The following is an 18,548-nucleotide window of genomic DNA, read 5'->3' on the forward strand; positions in this document are numbered from 1 at the left end:
GACAGAGAGGGAGAAGCGTCCATCCATGTATACCGGTAAGATAATGTAGCTTGCTAGACTTTCAGATATTACACGTTTCAAAATTGTCAGAAAGTTGTTTTCCTTTCAAGTTAAAGCGTACTGTTAGCCAGCCGGCTAACGTTACGTGTATGATCTGTGTAGTACTATAAGCTCTACTTTTATGCTAGTCTCTACTTTTATCCAATGTAAAAATAAAAAAAATTAAAACACTATTTCCAATTTTGCTACATAAGACTGAATCGAGCCGGTGTGTCACAAACGTAATTGCGGGGGAAAAAAACTTAGTAAGTAGTTGTCCATACTAAAAAGAGGGTCTCTACTAGAGGTCGACCGATTATGATTTTTCAACACCGATACTGATTATTGGAGGACCAAAAAAAGCCGATACCGATTACATCGGTCGATTGAAAAAAACAAACATTTGTAATAATGACAATTACAACAATACTGAATGAACACTTCTTTTAACTTAATATAATACATCAATAAAATCTATTTAGCCTCAAATAAATAATGAAACATCTTGAATTTGGTTTAAATAATGCAAAAACAAAGTGTTGGAGAAGTAAAAGTGCAATATGTGCCATGTAAAAAAGCTAACGTTTGAGTTCCTTGCTCAGAACATGAGAACATATGAAAGTTGGTGGTTCCTTTTAACATGAGACTTCAATATTCCAAGGTAAGAGGTTTTAGGTTGTAGTAAACAGTGTTTATAGGACTATTTCTCTCTATACCATATGTATTTCATATACCTTTGACTATTGGATGTTCTTATAGGCACTATAGTATTGCCAGTGTAACAGTATAGCTTCCGTCCCACTCCTCGCCCCTACCTGGGCTCGAACCAGAAACACATTGACAACAGCCACACTCGAAGCAGTGTTACCCATCGCTCCACAAAAGCCAGAGCAAGGGGAATAACTACTCCAAGAGTCTCAGAGCGAGTGACGTTTGAAACGCTATTAGCGCACACCCAATACCATTCGGTATTTTATCTAACGGGTGGCATCCCTAAGTCTAAATATTCCTGTTACATTGCACAACCTTCAGTGTTATGTCATTATTACATACAATTCTGGCAAATTAGTTCGCAATGAGCCAGGCTGCCCAAACTGTTGCATATACCCTGACTCTGCGTGCAATGAAAGGAAGAGAAATGACCATTTCACCTGGTTAATATTGCCTGCTAACCTGAATTTCTTTTAGCTAAATATGCAGGTTTAAAAATATATACTTCTGTGTATTGATTTTAAGAAAGACATTGGTGTTTACGGTTAGGTACAGTCGTCCAACGATTGTGCTTTTTTTGCAAATGCCCTTTTGTAAAATCATCCCCCCGCGTTGCATCGATTATATGCAACGCTAGATAAATTAGTAATATCAACCATGTGTAGTTATAACTAGTGATTATGATTGATTGATTGTTTTTTATAAGATAAGTTTAATGCTAGCTAGCAACTTACCTTGGCTTCTACTACATTCGAGTAACAGGCAGGCTCCTCGTGGAGTGCAATGAGAGGCAGGTGGTTTGAGCGTTGGACTAGTTAACTGTAAGGTCGCAAGATTGGATCCCCCGAGCTGACAAGGTGAAAATCTGTCGTTCTGCCCCTGAACAAGGGAGTTAACCCACTGTTCCTAGGCCATCATTGAAAATAAGAATGTGTTCTTAACTGACTTGCATAGTTAAATAAAAGGTATACAAAAAATACAAAATAAAATAAAAATCGGCACCCAAAAATACAGATTTCCGATTGTTACGAAAACTTGAAATCGGCCCTAATTAATCATCCATTCCGATTAATCGGTTGACCTCGAGTCTCTACGCTTTCTGTAGGCGAATGATCATTATTGAGCTCAAAGCACACAGCTTTACAATCAAGATATCTGATATGGTTTTGAAATACGGCGCACACGAAATTGCGCATCGGCCATCGCAAGTGCACTAGGCCTCGTTTTTTTTTTAGTACATTACATTTACTGTTAGATTAATACATGGCTACTAGCAGTACATTTTATATTTAGAGTTAGCTAATGTGTTTGAGTTTCCACTTACAGTACAACAGCCAAAGCCAAGTCTGGAGAACCCATTCCGAGTCATCCTACAGTAGACGCTGATAAAGACAGTCCACCCCACATAGACCTCTCGCATGCATGCATCCCTAAAGGTGCACAGCTAATATGAAAACACAACAACATGATAGAACCATCAGGCATCGGCATATGGAAGCAGTTTGTTCAGGCTCGCAAATGAATGAGAGGGTTTTTTTCTTGCAGGTTTGAGTCACAATATGTAAATCATTTCCTGTGTCCACAACCTTAATACAAAGGTGCAAGGTCTATCATAAAACCAATATGGGCCAGTAATGCCTCAGAAAATACATCCCTGTAGCTCTAATCGGAGGTGATCATGGAGGCAGGCAGCAGGGCAAATTCCTCCGTTTCACTTTGCAAAATTACAGTTTTTGGCACACAGTAAGCCAGAGAGCATTTACGACAGCTCCGGCGCCAATAACCAGAAACAGTATCCCTCAGTGAGGAGAAAGACACACTGCTTACCGGTACTGCAACCAAGCACACTTTATTTATTTTATTCCAGCTCAATGCAGCAATATAAATCCAAGGTTCATGGATCAAATGAGACATTAGTCCCCAGGGAAACAAAGCACTAGTACAACCTCTGGAGGTACAGTTTAGGTTAAGTCAAACTTTATGTACCTGGGATGTGCATCTTCCACTTTCAAGATGATTCGATACATGTCTAGATACATAGGCTGCGATACAATACAGGAACTATTATAGTTTGAAAAGTCGATGCTATTCGGTTTGACACATTCATTTTCCATTGTAAATAAAAGAGCCTGGCCTCCCTGAGCTGGATCTGTCTGAGCTAACTTCTGTGTGTGTGTGTGTGTGTGTAAAGGATGTACAGTGCATTCGGAAAGTATTCAGACACCTTGACTTTTTCCACATTTTGTTAGTTACATTACAGCATTATTCTAAAATGTATTAAACAAAATAAAAATTCCTCATCTACAAACACCACCGCATAATGACAAAGTGAAAACAGATTTTTATACATGTTTGCGCATTTATAAAAATAAAAAAACAGAAATACCTTGACATACAGTACCAGTCAAAAGTTCCGGCACAGCTACTCACTTTATTTTTTACTATTTTCTACATTGTAGAATAATAGAGGACATCAACACTATGAAATAAAATTAAAGTTACACATATTTTATATTTGAGATTCTTCAAAGTAGCAACCCTTTGCATTGATGCCAGCTTTGCACACTCTTGGCATTCTCTCAAACAGCTTCATGAGGTAGTCACCTGGAATGAATTTCAATTAACAGGTGTGCCTTGTTAAAAGTTCATTTGTGAGGCCTCCCGGGTGGCGCAGTGGTCTAATCGTTCCTGTGCCACCTGAGACTCTGGGTTCGAGCCCAGGCTCTGTTGCAGCCGACCGGGAGGCCCATGGGGCGGCGCACAAATGACCTAGCGTCGTCCCGGTTAGGGAGGGTTTGGCCGGCAGGGATATCTTTGTCTCATCGCTCACCAGCAACTCCTGTGGCGGGCCGGGCGCAGTGCACGCACCAGGTCGCCAGGTGTACGGGGTTTCCTCCGACACATTGGTGTGGCTGGCTTCCGGGTTGGATGCGCGCTGTGTTAAGAAGCAGTGCGACTTGGTTGGGTTGTGTTTTTCGGAGGATGCATGGCTCTCGACCTTCGCCTCTCCCGAGTCCGTGTGGGAGTTGTAGCGATGAGACAAGACAGTAACAACTAACAATTGGATAACATGAAATTGGGGAGAAAAAAGTTAATTTGTGGAATGTTTTGCTTAATGCGTTTGAGCCAATCAGTTGTGTTGTGACAAGGTAGGAGTGGTATACAGATTATAGCCCTATTTGGTATAAAAAAAAACAAGTCCATATTATGGCAAGAACAGCTCAAATAAGCAAAGAGAAATGACAGTCCATTACTTTAAGACATGGAGGTCAGTCAACATGGAAAATTCCAAGAACTTTGAACGTTTCTTCAAGTGCAGTCGCAAAAACCATCAAGTGCCATGATGAAACTGACTCATGAGGACCGCCACAGGAAAAGGAAGACCCAGAATTACCTCTGCTGCAGAGGAGAAGTTCATTAGAGTTAACTGTACCTCTGATTGCAGCCCAAATAAATGATTCACAGAGTTCAAGTAACAGACATCTCAACATTAACTGTTAAGAGGAGACTGCATGAATTGGGCCTTCATGGTTGAATTGCTGCAAAGAAACCAGTAAAGGGCACCAATAAGAGGAGACTTGCTTGGACCAAGAAACATGAGCAATGGACATTAGACGGGCGGAGATTTGGTCTGATGTGTCCAAATTTGAGATTTTTGGGTCCAATCGCCGTGTCTTTGTGAGATGCAGAGTAGGTGACTGGATGATCTCTGCATGTGTGGTGAAGCATGGAGGAGGTGGGGTGATGGTTTGGGGCTGCTTTGCTGGTGACACTGTCTGCAATTTATTTTGAATTCAAGGCACACTTAACCAGCATGGCTACCACAGCATTCTGCAGCAATACGCCATCACATCTGGTTTGCGCTTAGTCCCACTATCATTTGTTTTTCAACAGGACAATGACCCAAGAGCTCCATAGTTCTTCTGAAAGGTTCTCCATCTCCAGAGGGACAACCATCTCTGCAACACTCCACCAATCAGGCCTTTATGGTCGAGTGGCCAGACGGAAGCCACTCCTCAGTAAAAGGAATGACAGCCCGCTTGGAGGTTGCCAAAAGGCACCTAAAGGACTCTCAGACCATGAGATACAAGATTATCTGGTCTGATGAATAACTCTTTGGCCTGAATGCCAAGTGTCACATCTGGAGGTAACCTGGCACCATCCCTACAGTGAAGCATGGTGGTGGCAGAAACTTGCTGTGGGGATGTTTTTCAGCAGCAGGTACTGGGAGACTAGTCAGGATAAGATGAATGGAGCAAAGTACAGAGAGATCTGATGAAAACCTGCTCCCGAAGGTTTACCTTCCAACTGGACAACGACCCTAAGAACACAGCAAAGACAAGGCAGGTTTTTTTTAAAACCTTTATTTAACTAGGCAAGTCAGTTAAGAACAAATTCTTATTTTCAATGACGGCCTAGGAACAGTTGGTTAACTGCCTTGTTCAGGGGCAGAACAGCAGATTATTACCTTGTCAGCTCAGGGATTCAATCTTGCAACCTTCCGGTTACTCATCCAACTCATCCAAGGTTACCAGCCGAATGAGTCGGGACAAATCTCAGAATGTCATCGAGTGGCCCAGCCAGAGCTCAGACTTGAACCCGATCGAACATCACCAGAGAGACCTGAAAATAGCTGTGCATCGACGCTCCCCATCCAACCTGACAGAGCTTGAAAGGATTTGCAGAGAAGAATTGGAGAAACTCCCCAAATACAGGTGCGCCAAGCATACAGTGTCATAGACTTGAGGCTGTAACCACTGTCAAAAGGTGCTTCATCAAAAGTACTGAGTAAAGGGTCTGAAAACGTGTGTGTGTGTGTATATATATATAGATAACACACAAAGTTGAGAATGACACAAATATTAATTTTCAAAGTCTGCTGCCTCAGTTTGTATGATGGCAATTTGAATATACTCCAGAATGTTATGAAGAGTGATCAGATGAATTGCAATTAATTGCAAATTCCCTCTTTGCCATGCAAATGAACTGAATCCACCAAAAACATTTCCACTGCATTTCAGCCCTGCCACAAAAGGACCAGCTGACATCATGTCAGTGATTCACTCGTTAACACAGGTGTGAGTGTTGACGAGGACAAGGCTGGAGATCACTCTGTCATGCTGATGGAGTTCGAATAACAGACTGGAAGCTTCAAAAGGAGGGTGGTGCTTGGAATCATTGTTCTTCCTCAGTCAGGATGTGGCCCAGAAGTTAATTGACAGCATGCCAGGGCGGATTGCAGAGGTCTTGAAAAAGAAGCGTCAACACTACAAATATTGACTCTTTGCATCAACTTCATGTAATTGTCAATAGAAGCATTTGACACTTGAAATGCTTGTAATTATACTTCAGTATTCCATAGTAACATCTGACAAAAATATCTTAAGACACTGAAGCAGCAAACTGTGTGGAAATTAATATTTGTGTCATTCTCAAAACTTTTGGCCACGACTGTGTGTGTGTGTGTGTGATATATATATATATATAAACCTGTTTATGCTTTGTCATTACTGGGTATTGTGTGTAGATTGATGGGGGGGCAATTTAATCCATTTTAGAATAAGGCTGTATGTAATACAACAAAATGTCGACAAAGTGAAAGGGTCTGAATCATTTCTGAATGCACTGTATATGTCTATGGTGTCTGTCGGCACCTGAGCTGAGCCATAAGGGATACTGGGCATCTACCACCACCCTTTCATTTCAGGGGAGAAATGTTTGCTTTTTGATCTGAAAACCACCGTCACCAACTAATTAATTGGTTATTTTTTCAGATTAATTATTACAGAGAATCAGACAAATTATGCTACCCTCTACCTATGGGCTACTAAGGTTATTCAAGCCTTTCTCAAACTACAACACTGGTCCTTCAAGACAACAAAAAAAAAAAGCTCTTTGCCTGAATTGCTTTTCAAATATGTCTAGAAATGTACACGTTTGTGCTCTTGTAAGAAGCAATTACTCACCTATTGCTGACTACGTAGTATCTATAACTGTGCTAATAACTCACTAAGTAGCAAAGGTTATGAAGAAAATGTGCACACGGGGCTAGACGCAGCTCTTGCTTTGATCTCAAAACAAGCTCAATTACTCACGACCACAGATGTAAACAGTCCAGTTCAAAGCAAATGGCACAGATCCATATATAGCAATGGTCTATTTGCATATATTGGCCTACTGCAGCTCTGATTGGTTATGCCGCACTGGTCTGTGTAGAGTTTGGGCTGAGTCGTGCACAATAGAATCTACTCCGATGCCTTCAACAACATTTCTTGCATAGTTTTTTTGGTATGTTGCATTGATTCGATCACAATTGCCAAAGTAAAGGGAAACGTTGACAGTGTTAACTAACAGGGAAAACTCTAGAATGTTGAGTGAAGTTCAAGCTTGTGCTTCTCTCCTTGGGCTGATATTTATTCTGCACTCTGCGCTGGCAGTCCCAGTGAGCTGCGCTGCAGTAGCCCGTCCACAGTTTAGAGGGAACATTGGTCATAGCCAATGAATATATAGCACAAGTTTGGATTTCACCTCACCCCAGTCTCATAATCTAATGTTTTAGACCGTTTGGGAGTTGACAGACTCGGAGTGAGCTTCTCGGGACGTCTTTGTCCTATCGCGCTCTAGCGACTCCTGTGGCGGGCCGGGCGCATGCACGCTGACACAGTCGCCAGTTGTACAGTGTGTCCTCCAACACATCAGTGCAGCTGGCGAGCAGTGTGTCAAGAAGCAGTGTGTCAAGAAGCAGTGTGTCAAGAAGCAGTGTGTCAAGAAGCAGTGTGGGGTCGTATAGCTTCACCTGTCCCGAGTGAGTAAGGGACTTGCAGCGATGGGACAAGACTAACTACCAATTGGAGATCACAAAAAAAGTTATGAGAAAATGGGGTAAAAAAGTACAACAAAAAAACTCAAAATAATGATATCTAATGTAAGCTCCGGTCAGCATATAGCCTACCTATAACCAGATGAGAGTTGTGTCTCCAGGGGTAGCTTAGCCTACTTTATTCTGGTAAAACATCCTCTTCAACATTACATTTGATAACCTAGCAAATTACATTGGTTGTCACTCAACTAGTAAAACTTAATATTGCGCAAGTAATTTACAAACATTTGAATGCTGAAGGTGAGAAAGCCAGGCATAAAATGATGAAGCGTAGCATTGTCATATAGCCAATCAAAGGAAAGAGAAGGAAATATAGGCTATGTTTCTTTAAAACAGATAAAATGCAAGACAGTTAAAGTAGTGTCTGTTGTAAAAAATAATTAATACGTTTAGACTATAGCCTAAAACCCATGCATCCGACGAGGGGGTGGGGGTCTCAGCTCTTTCTGGCCTACATTCCTCTCTGGCGTTATGTATAAAATATTGAAATAGGTCATAGCAAATAGGAATAGGCAAATTACTCAGAATGTCACTTGTGTGCTGCCCTGCTGTGCTCTACCAGACTGTTAAATACTGTGGGGCGACAGTCAAATCGGCTTAACCGTCGTCTGTCACATCACGATGAAGTCACCCTCAACGCGTTGCTGTCAATCACTGTCAATAGACGATGCTATCGTAATATCGTCCAACCCTAGTGGAGTTCTTTCATAAAATATCACTGCCTACTTCTATTCATTGTTATCCAAGTGACCACAGTTTTTGGGCGCCGATTTCCGATTATTTTTTAAACATTTTTTTATACATTTTATTTAACTAGGCAGGAACTGTGGGTTAACTGCCTTGTTCAGAGGCAGAACGACAGATTTTCACCTTGTCAGCTCAGGGGATCCAATTTTTCAACCGCACAGTTAACTAGTCCAACGCTCTAACCATTGCACTCCACGAGTAGCCTGCCTGTTACGCTAATGCAGTAGAAGCTAGCAGAAGTAGAAGCTAGCTAGTAGAAGCTAGCTAGCATTAAACTTATCTTATAAAAAAAACAAGCAATCATAATCACTAGTGATCCAGTTTAGCAGGCAATATTAACCAGGTGAAATTGTGCCATTTCTCTTGCGTTCATTGCACGCAGAGTCGGGGTATATGCAACAGTTTGGGCTGCCTGGCTCATTGCGAACTAATTTGCCCGAATTTTACGTAATTATGACATACATTGAAGGTTGTGCAATGTAAACAAGTATATTTAGACTTTGGGATGTCAGTCGTTAGATAAAATACAGAACGGTTCCGTATTTCACTGAAATAATAAACGTTTTGTTTTGTTTCCGGATTCGATCATATTAATGACCAAAGGGTCGTATTTCTGTGTGTTATTATGTTATAATTAAGTCTGATTTGATAGAGCAGTCTGAGCAGCAGCAGGCCGGTAATCATTCATTCAAACAGCACTTTCCTGCGTTTTGCCAGCAGCTCTTCGCAAGCACAGCGCTGTTTATGACTTCAAGCCTATCAGCCTAATGGCTGGTGTAACCAATGTGAAATGGCTAGCTAGTTAGCTGGGAGTGCGCTAATACCGTTTCAAACGTCACTCGCTTTTAGATTTGGAGTAGTTATTCCCCTTGTGCTGCAAGGGCCGCGGATTTTGTGGAACGATGGGTAACGATGCTTCGAGTGTGGCTGTTATCGATGTGTTCCTGGTTCAAGCCCAGGTAGGGGCGAGGGGGGACGGAAGCTATACTGTTACACTGGCAATACTATAGTGCCTATAAGAACATCCAATAGTCAAAGGTATATGAAATACAAATGGTAGAGAGAGAAATAGTCCTATAAATACTATATTAACTACAACCTAAAACCTCTTACCTTGGAATATTGAAGTCTCATGTTAAAAGGAACCACCAACTTTCATATGTTCTCATGTTCTGAGCAAGGAACTTAAACGTTAGCTTTTTTACATGGAACACATTTTTACATGGCACATTACTTTCTTCTCCAACACTTCGTTTTTGCATTATTTAAACCAAATTGAACATGTTTCATTATTTATTTGAGGCTAAATTGATTTTATTGATGTTTTATATTAAGTTAAAATAAGTGTTAATTCAGTATTGTTGTAATTGTCATTATTACAGATCAAAAAATATTGGGAAAAAAATATACATATATATATATATATGTATATTTTTTTAAATCGGCATCGGCTTTTTTGGTCCTCCAATAATCGGTATCGGCGTTGAAAAATCATAATCGGTCGGACTCTAACAACAACCTGAATGTAGTGGGTTAATGTTAGCTAGGTAAGTGCTTTTATTAAGGTCTCCAAGGAATGTAAGCTACGGATCTGAAGAGTGTGTGCTTTTCTAGGTTGAAAATCCATGAAATGAAGCCTGGACAATATGTGGATTGTCCTGTTGGCTGTGTCTTTTCTGACCAATGAGTCTTTTCCCAATCTTCCTACAAGGAGGGAGACTCCCATTAGTAAAATATCACTGGAGTAGAAATAGCCTAAACTAGCTCATGCCATGGACTGGCTTGGCTGCTCTCTACAACAGATGACAACTAGTATCAACATGATTTTTTAGGAGTCACTGATTTTGGAACAGGAACCACAATGAAGAAGGGAAGTGATCATGACTTCTGTGTGGATCCCTGGTTGGACGAGCAAGGTGGAGAAAAAGCAGCTGCTGTCTGTCTACTCAGCCGACCGTCTACGATCCAGCTTCACAAAAGAAGGGCAAAGCAATTAAGTGAAATGCATCCTCAGAGAGACATGTTCTTGTTTGTTTTCTTTTTGCGAGAGTGTATCAACTCTAAAAATAATTTCCGGTTTTCTAGTAGAGTAGAGAATGCAACTCCAGTCCCCCCCCCAGTTCCAAACAGCCCTGGATGTACATAATCCCACACCTCAGTAACACATGAGAAGAGGATGGGAAAATAAACCTCACTATGGATGGACAGAGATACTTTTATTCTCTGTCCCTACTAGAGGCGTATTCAATCACCTGTGGCTGCAACAGACACATCCTCTTATCAGGGAGGTCCATCACTCTCGCAGTCCATTCATCACTATCCATCCCAGTCAGAACAGGGGTTTTTGTGAGGATGGCGGTCTGAATCCATCTAGGCTCCGGCGATGCCAGGAACATTTTGTTCCTACGGCACAAAAGTTGCTTGTCAGTTGAGTGACATTGGGGCCACTATTTACCTATTCATGTGGCTGCCTCTAGTGAGCGGATTCAGCTGGACTGGGTGGTTGTCTCCCTCTCACACATGAGCCTGGAAAGATGTCACTGCACTCGGGATGTGTCTTTACTCCCTTACGGGTGGTCTATACATTCCTTCATCATTCTTCAAATGCAGGCCATACTTTGGGATCAGTATAAACATCCTCTTTCTTGTTTGCTCTTCTTCAGTAGGTTCCTCTCTTTCAACCAAGCCCAATCAAAATGAATGTTCCAACTGTAGGCCAAGTAATTTTATTACAAAAGTACAGTATAAAAATGGTTATAGCTTTATAATAGTGGATGGAATATTTCAAAACTAGCCATGTAGGAGAACTGTAGAACATCTTGGGTTGGAATTATAGCAGACCAGAGCATGGGTCTGGTTTGGGAACCTCAGTTCGGGGCCCCACTTTTGAGCCCTCCCCCCAAAAAATACAGCAATACCAAGTAATAGACCTCCCCTATCCCCAACCCATCTTGTAGGAACGTTGGATAAAACCATTTTGGGATAAGACAGGAAGTTAGGATTTCTATTCGCATTCTGCCGGTGTCAAACAAAAGGATATATCCTTCAGGTTGCAAATTACATGAGACTAAATCAATCACAGCAGCTCCTGACTAATGCAAACCTTACAGCAGAATGCATTCTCCAAAATCATGACACCAAAACTACTCCCGATGCAAACCACACACGTCACGAACTACAATTCCAAAGGCTGGATTTGTCACATCAACAGGATGTTACAGTTCGACTCAATGAAACTCCAGTTTGTGGTTTAAATATCTACAACACACAGTCCGTCCCCCCCGTTGCATATATTTAAAAACCGTCGTATGTGCATCAGAAATTCTACATCTACCGATAGTTCAACAATGAAACGCTGCAGACTGCTTCAAATCTCAGATATCAATGGCTAGCTACCTAGTTAGTCTATGCTAACCAGCTAGCATTATAAACACTGACGGCCTGGATAATCCCAAGCATTTGAAGCTCAATTTAGCATTCGTGTTCCAAGCGTTACATTCAAAAACTCACCGGTTTTGTCCTGATCTAATCCCACGACAATCAAATAATCAGCCAATCTCGCCATGTTTGCTGCTTTTTCCGAAATCTACCAACACAATTCAGCATTTTTCTTTCTTCAAAAGCACAGCCATGTTTGACAGAAGGAGTGATATTGCGCCTGCGTCTAGGAGTAGCGACATGCATGGGCGTGGGCGCTTGGTTTCCAAATAGAAACTGTGTGGCTGCAAACGGGGTCACACCCTGCCACACCGCTAGTTGGCCCGCACGGAAAACCATCTGATGACCACTAGAATCCTTTAGCATGCACATTCAAAAAGTGACCTACCATTATTGAGAAAAAGTGTGTGTGTGTGGGGGGGGGGGACTACAAAATGAAATAAATAAAAATAAGTTTACCCAAATATTTTAGAGGAGTAACTAGGCTAGATGCGAAAAAATAGTAGTCTAATTTTCTTTGCAAGAATGTGGGTTATAATATAATAAACTAAATTAAAAGTATCCCAGATTGTGGAATCCAGTGTTTCTTAAAAATATATTGAATTAATTGTATAGGATATTTAGTATGCTAGAAGCACTAAACAGAGAGTGCTGGTGGAAAAATCAGTGTCAATAGCATGATTATTATTTTCCATAATCACAATGCTCCGTCAAACTTAAACATCCCTCCCCTCTCTCTCTCTCTCTCTCTCTCTCTCTCTCTCTCCCAGACACACGCGCACCTTTTAATGCACACACACACACACATACAAACACACACACCGGGGGGGTGTTTGGGTCACTCACACACGACTTGGGGGCAAGGTCAGGCAAAATATGAAAAAAGAGCGCACAGCTCCACTCACTTCTGGAATGCTGTGGACAGTGAGTGACCTTTCCTGCCAATAAATAGGGGAGGGAGACGCTGCGGGGTGGAAAACACCGGTGCGCGGGAATTCTTCTCTTGCGCTGTTTTTGCCAACATCTCAACGACTTGGACTGAACATATTCCACAACGTCATGGTCCCTAGCATACTAGGGAAATTTGAGAGAGAATCTCTTCATTAACAAGTAGCCTATTGTTAAGTTAATTTTGATGAATCCTCTCCGCCAACTATTATGCTATCAGCTGCTTCTCTCCTGTAAGGTGTTATCATATATGTCATGATAGGGTCTTCACTTCAACACCAGATATGTAGCCTAGTTATATTTTGCACAATAGCATAATATTTCTGAATAGAAAGTATTTTACAATAAACCAATATGTCTGCCGCTCAGTCTGCAGGTGAAATAATAAATCTACTCTACAGAATTTGGTATTTGAGTTGTTGACTTTTTATTGTTGTTGATATTGTTCCACATCAATGGGGTTCAAGGGACCAGAATGAAAGAATGAATGACTATACAGGTGAAAACCCCACGAAGCTTCCAGGTCTATCAAATCACCATGACAACTTTGTGGAACATTTCCATAACATATCAATATCTTGGTATGTGTTCATCTATTCCTGTATATACATTAGAAGACATAGCTTCCTAGCATACGTTCCTTCCCACCTTACCTGTTACATTAGCATTCCACAGCTGTGACTGAACAAATATCAGTCATGTCTTTGACACCTGTCTTACAAGAAGCTAACAAATGATTTCTCCATATAAGGAGCCACTGTACAATGATACTGTCATGGTTCTTCTTCTTCTCTCCATATTAGGAGATTTAAATGACTTGAGTACTTGGGGAATACTTGTATGGTGGAGGTAATTATCATTGCAAAATGGTTACAAAATGTTTGCTGGTTTACAACACGTGTTTCACATTTCTGTATTTACAGTAACACAAGGGACACCAGGTAAGCAAGGAAGCGGTAAGAATTATGAATAGAATGCTGCGTAGGAGAGATTTAGGTGACTTTCTGACTGAATTACTGCACGTGGTATAGATACAACTATGTTCTATTCAGCACATACAAGGTTCTTTATCAGTTGTTTGAGATACATTCTGAGCACTGAGAAAGCATTTCACATGGTGTTCCCAAAATACATATGTTTTTGCTATTAAAGACATTACACATTGAATGCCACAAATTGTGATTATCTGACCACATCAAGGCTTACATGTTTTTCAGAGTGTTTCTTGAGACTTAAGACCAAGTCTTGGGGACCACACAAGCTAATTTCAATGCACTGTTCCCTGTTCCCAGTCCCAGACATACCCTCACCAGACACCAGCTTTGGGTCAGCTGTGTGGTCGATTGGAATGAAAAACTAAAATTGTTGCACCCTGTGCTAATCCTGATGGCGTCTTGTGCATATATCTGTCCCCAGGGGCCTGCAATCAACATCTGCCTTAAGACCCTCGCTGACATCGTTTTGACCCCGCTGCATATCTTGCTTTGTTTCACTGCCCATACTTTGAAATATGTCTCACCATTCTTCGGAATGGTTTAATTTAGCTAAGCACATATGAAAAGTAATGTACTTTTATTATGGTCAAAGGGCTAAAGGGGTTCAGTGCAATCATTGTACTTTGGTTTGAGATGAAGTCATAAAGTCAGTGATTGTGAGGAGCAGATATCAGTAACACAGGGATCTGAGTCACGGAGGCAGACAGACTTGCTGGCTCTTGTGACTCAACCTATTATCCCATTTCATTTCTGTATCTCAGTTGGGATGTGTTGAGCATGAAGAAGTCATCCTAATTGTTTTTAAAATACCATGTTAGTTGGAGATTATGTAAAGCCAACAGATATAATCTTAGGAAAAAGAACCCTCTTGATTTATTTGATATAATTACTAAATTCCTCTAAACATTTGTCCAAAAAATATGAAAATAAATCACATATTTTGCAGTCAAATATTTGCCCTAATGTTTAAACAAACGCAGACATGGAGAATGTAGTGGTTATAATTTGACACACTTACTATTAATGAATAACTGCTTCGTGTTCTTGTGTTATCTCATGTCAAACCTACTAACCAACTTTACCTCAAGCTGACTAAACTTGTAATCAGAAATTGCCTTGAGAGGGCATTGTGTCAACATTGATGAAATTGTATATGACAAAAATGTGCCGGAATGCAGGTGGACAAAAGTTAATAACCCCTTGACCTCAAAGTTCAGTTATGTCCAAAATGTCAGAGGACAAAATTATTTTGTTTAGAATGTTCTCTGCCTCCTCCCCAAATACCAAAGGAATGAGTACTTACAACCGTCTCTGTTCGGAGTGTGAATCATTATTTCTTAATGTGTTTGTGAAGACATAACAAACAAATGTTTTAAAAAAATATATATATATTTGTATATAAAAATACAAATAAATATATATATATGTAATCTTTCTGAATACATTTGATAAAAAGAAGGTAGGTAAAAATGTGAATTTCACATCACAAATAAAGATTCTGTCAATGAAAATCAGAGATAACAACAACAACATTCCTTAACAAGTATTACAGTAAATCACTCTCATATGACCCAAATATTTATTGAATTACTTCTGGTTTATTTAAACTTTATTATTCTCCTAGGTTTGCTATATTGTTGTATTATCCCACTGATAAAGCAGGCTTCCAGCAGTGCTGGGCTGTGTGAGGTGGAGTGGGGGGACTGGGATGAGAGTCTGTGTGTGTCAGTCAGTGAGCCCCTCCCACCTCCACTATAAAGGCTCATCGTCTGGTGTGTACAGACTATTAGCACAGTGTCACAGCTGCCTTTCAGCACCAACAGCAACTTCAAGAAGCCTTTGGAATACTCTCTCCACATTGACTCAACTATAACTTCTTTATCACCCAAGTGAATTATTGAAGGATTTCAGGTATGTACTTTCAATTGAAGCAAATATTGACTGTTGCTCTGTTTGCTACAGATGGCTTTATCAGGAGCTCAAGTGCGTTAGACAAGGACAGGTTATCAATCTTATTATATAAGGAGTGCTGGTCTTCTTGTGCATGACTGTGGGGAGTTGTGGACGTCGGGCAGAAATACCAAATAAGTCTTATCTCTCTCTATCTAACCTTAAGTTTACCGGTTCTTTTTGGGCTATGGATTTAATTGACTGAATGGGATTGACTTTGCTCAGGGGAGCTTAAAGCTTACTCTAGTTGAAGAAACTCAGTCTTCTATAGACTGTGTCCTGCTTTTCACTGGTCAGGGCCTGCAACTTGGTTGTAAGTTTACTTAAGGGAACAAAATGTGACCTTAAGTGTGACATTTTAAATAAATGAATGATAAGTGCAAATAACTTGGCTTTTGGACTCTTGTGTAAGCAACAGCAAGAGGTTGGTGGGGTGGGTGGGGGGGGGGCTCACTTGGAATGATAGGAGGTAACTAAGTAAGTTATCGTTAATAAGTAAATAACTAACAAGTTTTTTTCCACTTTCCCCACAGGTGCCAGTCAAAATGAAACTGATCCTGCAGTCTTTCCTCTACGGCTGTCTGCTGGCCACCATTGCACAGAGTGTGGCTGGATTCAAACTTGAAATTAGCCCAGAGCTCAAAAAGAGGTGAGCTAATTGATTAGCTATTTGTCAAGATTAGTCTGCTACAATGTATGGTGACCATGATATCAACACTTACTGTTGTGTACTTTGTGGACTTCTTTGAACAGTTTTTAATGAGTTGGATTTCTTCTTTCCCAGGTTGAGCATATGGATGCAGAGCAGATCGAGACAAGATCTAAACAGTTTTTCTGCAGAGAGGATAGCAGAGTCTGTACAGTTTGTCAGCCCAGAAGACGTCAGGAACAACCTGATTCCTCATTCCAGGTAAAAGCCCATACCATACATTTACATAACTCAATGTGCATGGTGCTATTTCGTTATCCTTGTGAAATCACGATTTCAAATGGAATTAAGAGATTAATCACCATTGTCAAACAAGGCTCATTAAAGTAAGCAAGCTGCGGAGGGGATCTCTGAGCCAAGTTGTGTCCGCTCAGGAATGCTGCGCATGAATTAATGGTCCTCTCCCTCCTCTCTCTTCCAGCACTGACATCAGCATCCGAACCAAGAGGTCCAAAATTTCAGTGAACCAGGCCTGGAGACCGGGCTGCTCTCTGGGCACCTGCACTGTGCACGACCTGGCCCACCGCATCCACCAGCTCAACAACAAACTAAAGATTGGTAGTGCACCCATCGACAAGATCAGCCCACAAGGCTACGGCCGGAGGCGTCGTTCCCTCCCTGAGCGCAGGGCCACACTGAGGCTGGAGGGGGGCAGGCTGAGGCCTGTGTGGGGCAATGCAAACTCACATGTTCACAAGCTGGAGGAGCTGCTCAGACGGACATGAGCTGGACTTGTACGGGGGAGGAACAGGGGAGGAGAGCAGCAGCCGAGGCTTAGTGTCTCTGCCCTGTTCTAAAATTCTCCAAATGCCTCAGACTTTTGCCAAAAGTTCTCCAGTGCGTTTTTTCCAGACGCGAGTCCTGAGCGATAGCTGCAGCGGCTCTGGAAGCTGGACTCAGCAGAGGCATTGGCGATGCAGAGCGCCAAAACAACAGCTGGTCTACAGGCACTGGATGGCACCGTGAAGAGAGAGAAGGAGAGATGCTGAGGATGGTGCTATCTCTGCCCAGCTGTGGGAGAGGAACAAGTTCAATACAGCGGTACAGACTCAGAGAAGAGTCCACTGCGTAAATACTGGGACTCTATAAACCTGTTCTGCAGATCCTGAACTTTGAGTTTTACCCTGTGGATTACAGGAGCCAATTTCACCAAACCCTCTATACTCATCTGCACTTTTCAGTCCCAGCCTTCTCAGTCAGACATCTACGTGGACCTAAAATACATCCAAAGACATCTGGCCCATGCCAAACAGGAAGATAAGACATAAGGAGATGGATTTATAATACAGAGCTATGAAGCTGAAGTTTTTGGACACTGTACGAGGGAAATGCCTTAGAGATTGTATGAAATATCTGTGCCAGTCCACAATGGATGGAACTATACTTGAATATGTTTTGTATAAACACGTGCAATCTATGTATGTATATTTTATTTGCCAATTTGTATATAAGATATTTCAGATATCATTATTTAAATATTATATAGATTAGATTAGATTCAACTACTTATGGAGATAGAACTATTTTTGTACAGGAAGAAAATATAAGGGCATTGTAACTATTTGTTGTTTCCATTATTGTTTGCATCATGGATGTTATATGTTTCAAACTGTGGTAATAGGATAAATGGTTTTTATAGCTATGGTATAATATATTTGTAAATGTGGTCTATTTTATTTGTGTCGAAGCAATTAACATTGTCATACAATAAACATTTTGCATATAAAAATTGACTCTGTCCAGACTTTTTATTTTCCACAGGAAATTACTGTTGTAAATTGAAAGTGGCATTCTATTGTCTGGCCAGTTCCAGTGAAACACGCAACACCTGGTCTGGGTTAAGTGATTTCAGGGTCTCATTAAATCCACCCCCTTCCACTCTCCCTGTGACCCCCTAGAGGGCAGACGGGAGTGCCAGGCGCATTCCTGCATAGTACAGTGCATATTTGCTGGCTCGCTCCACACCGCAGCGTGGCCCTTGAGCCATTATGGGAGGCTGAGAGACCCAGCTCCATCTGCACACAATGGTAGATGGTCTGGACATCAGGATGCAGCGCTATGAGGGGGACGGGAGGGGGGGGACGGGGGGGGGGCTGTGTAACATTCCTGAGAGGCACGCAGAGAGCATCGT

General features: G+C 41.4%; 2 protein-coding genes across 5 annotated transcripts in view; one reads left to right on the forward strand and one right to left on the reverse strand.

Annotated features, from left to right (window-relative positions):
* The window catches only part of LOC115113626 (myotubularin-related protein 13-like), a 153,535-nt gene extending 141,496 nt beyond the window's left edge, over positions 1-12,039 (reverse strand). For all 4 annotated transcript variants that reach the window (XM_029641486.2, XM_029641485.2, XM_029641484.2 and 1 more), the window contains exon 1: positions 11,888-12,039. In XM_029641486.2, the coding sequence (XP_029497346.2) occupies positions 11,888-11,942 (55 nt within the window). In that variant the 5' untranslated portion in view covers positions 11,943-12,039. The remainder of the gene's footprint in view (positions 1-11,887) is intronic.
* Positions 12,040-15,553: 3,514 nt separating this feature from the next.
* LOC115112816 (pro-adrenomedullin-like) lies at positions 15,554-18,150 on the forward strand. The gene is made up of 4 exons (XM_029639814.2): positions 15,554-15,669; positions 16,242-16,357; positions 16,493-16,618; positions 16,839-18,150. Exons 2-4 carry the CDS (start codon positions 16,254-16,256, stop codon positions 17,140-17,142), a joined length of 534 nt encoding a protein of 177 aa, XP_029495674.1. The 5' UTR covers positions 15,554-15,669; positions 16,242-16,253; the 3' UTR covers positions 17,143-18,150.
* The last annotated feature ends 398 nt before the right edge of the window (positions 18,151-18,548 follow it).

This window comes from Oncorhynchus nerka, linkage group LG28 (assembly GCF_034236695.1).
Source record: "Oncorhynchus nerka isolate Pitt River linkage group LG28, Oner_Uvic_2.0, whole genome shotgun sequence".
In the NCBI taxonomy this organism is placed as follows: Eukaryota; Metazoa; Chordata; class Actinopteri; order Salmoniformes; family Salmonidae; genus Oncorhynchus; species Oncorhynchus nerka.

Bases quoted from the DNA above. Each gene is read 5' to 3' on its own strand.
- LOC115112816 (XM_029639814.2), top strand. From the start codon at position 16,254: ATGAAACTGATCCTGCAGTCTTTCCTCTACGGCTGTCTGCTGGCCACC. The intron at 16,358-16,492 runs GTGAGCTAATTG...CTTCTTTCCCAG, and splicing joins AGCCCAGAGCTCAAAAAGAG to GTTGAGCATATGGATGCAGA. The intron at 16,619-16,838 runs GTAAAAGCCCAT...TCTCTCTTCCAG, and splicing joins AACCTGATTCCTCATTCCAG to CACTGACATCAGCATCCGAA.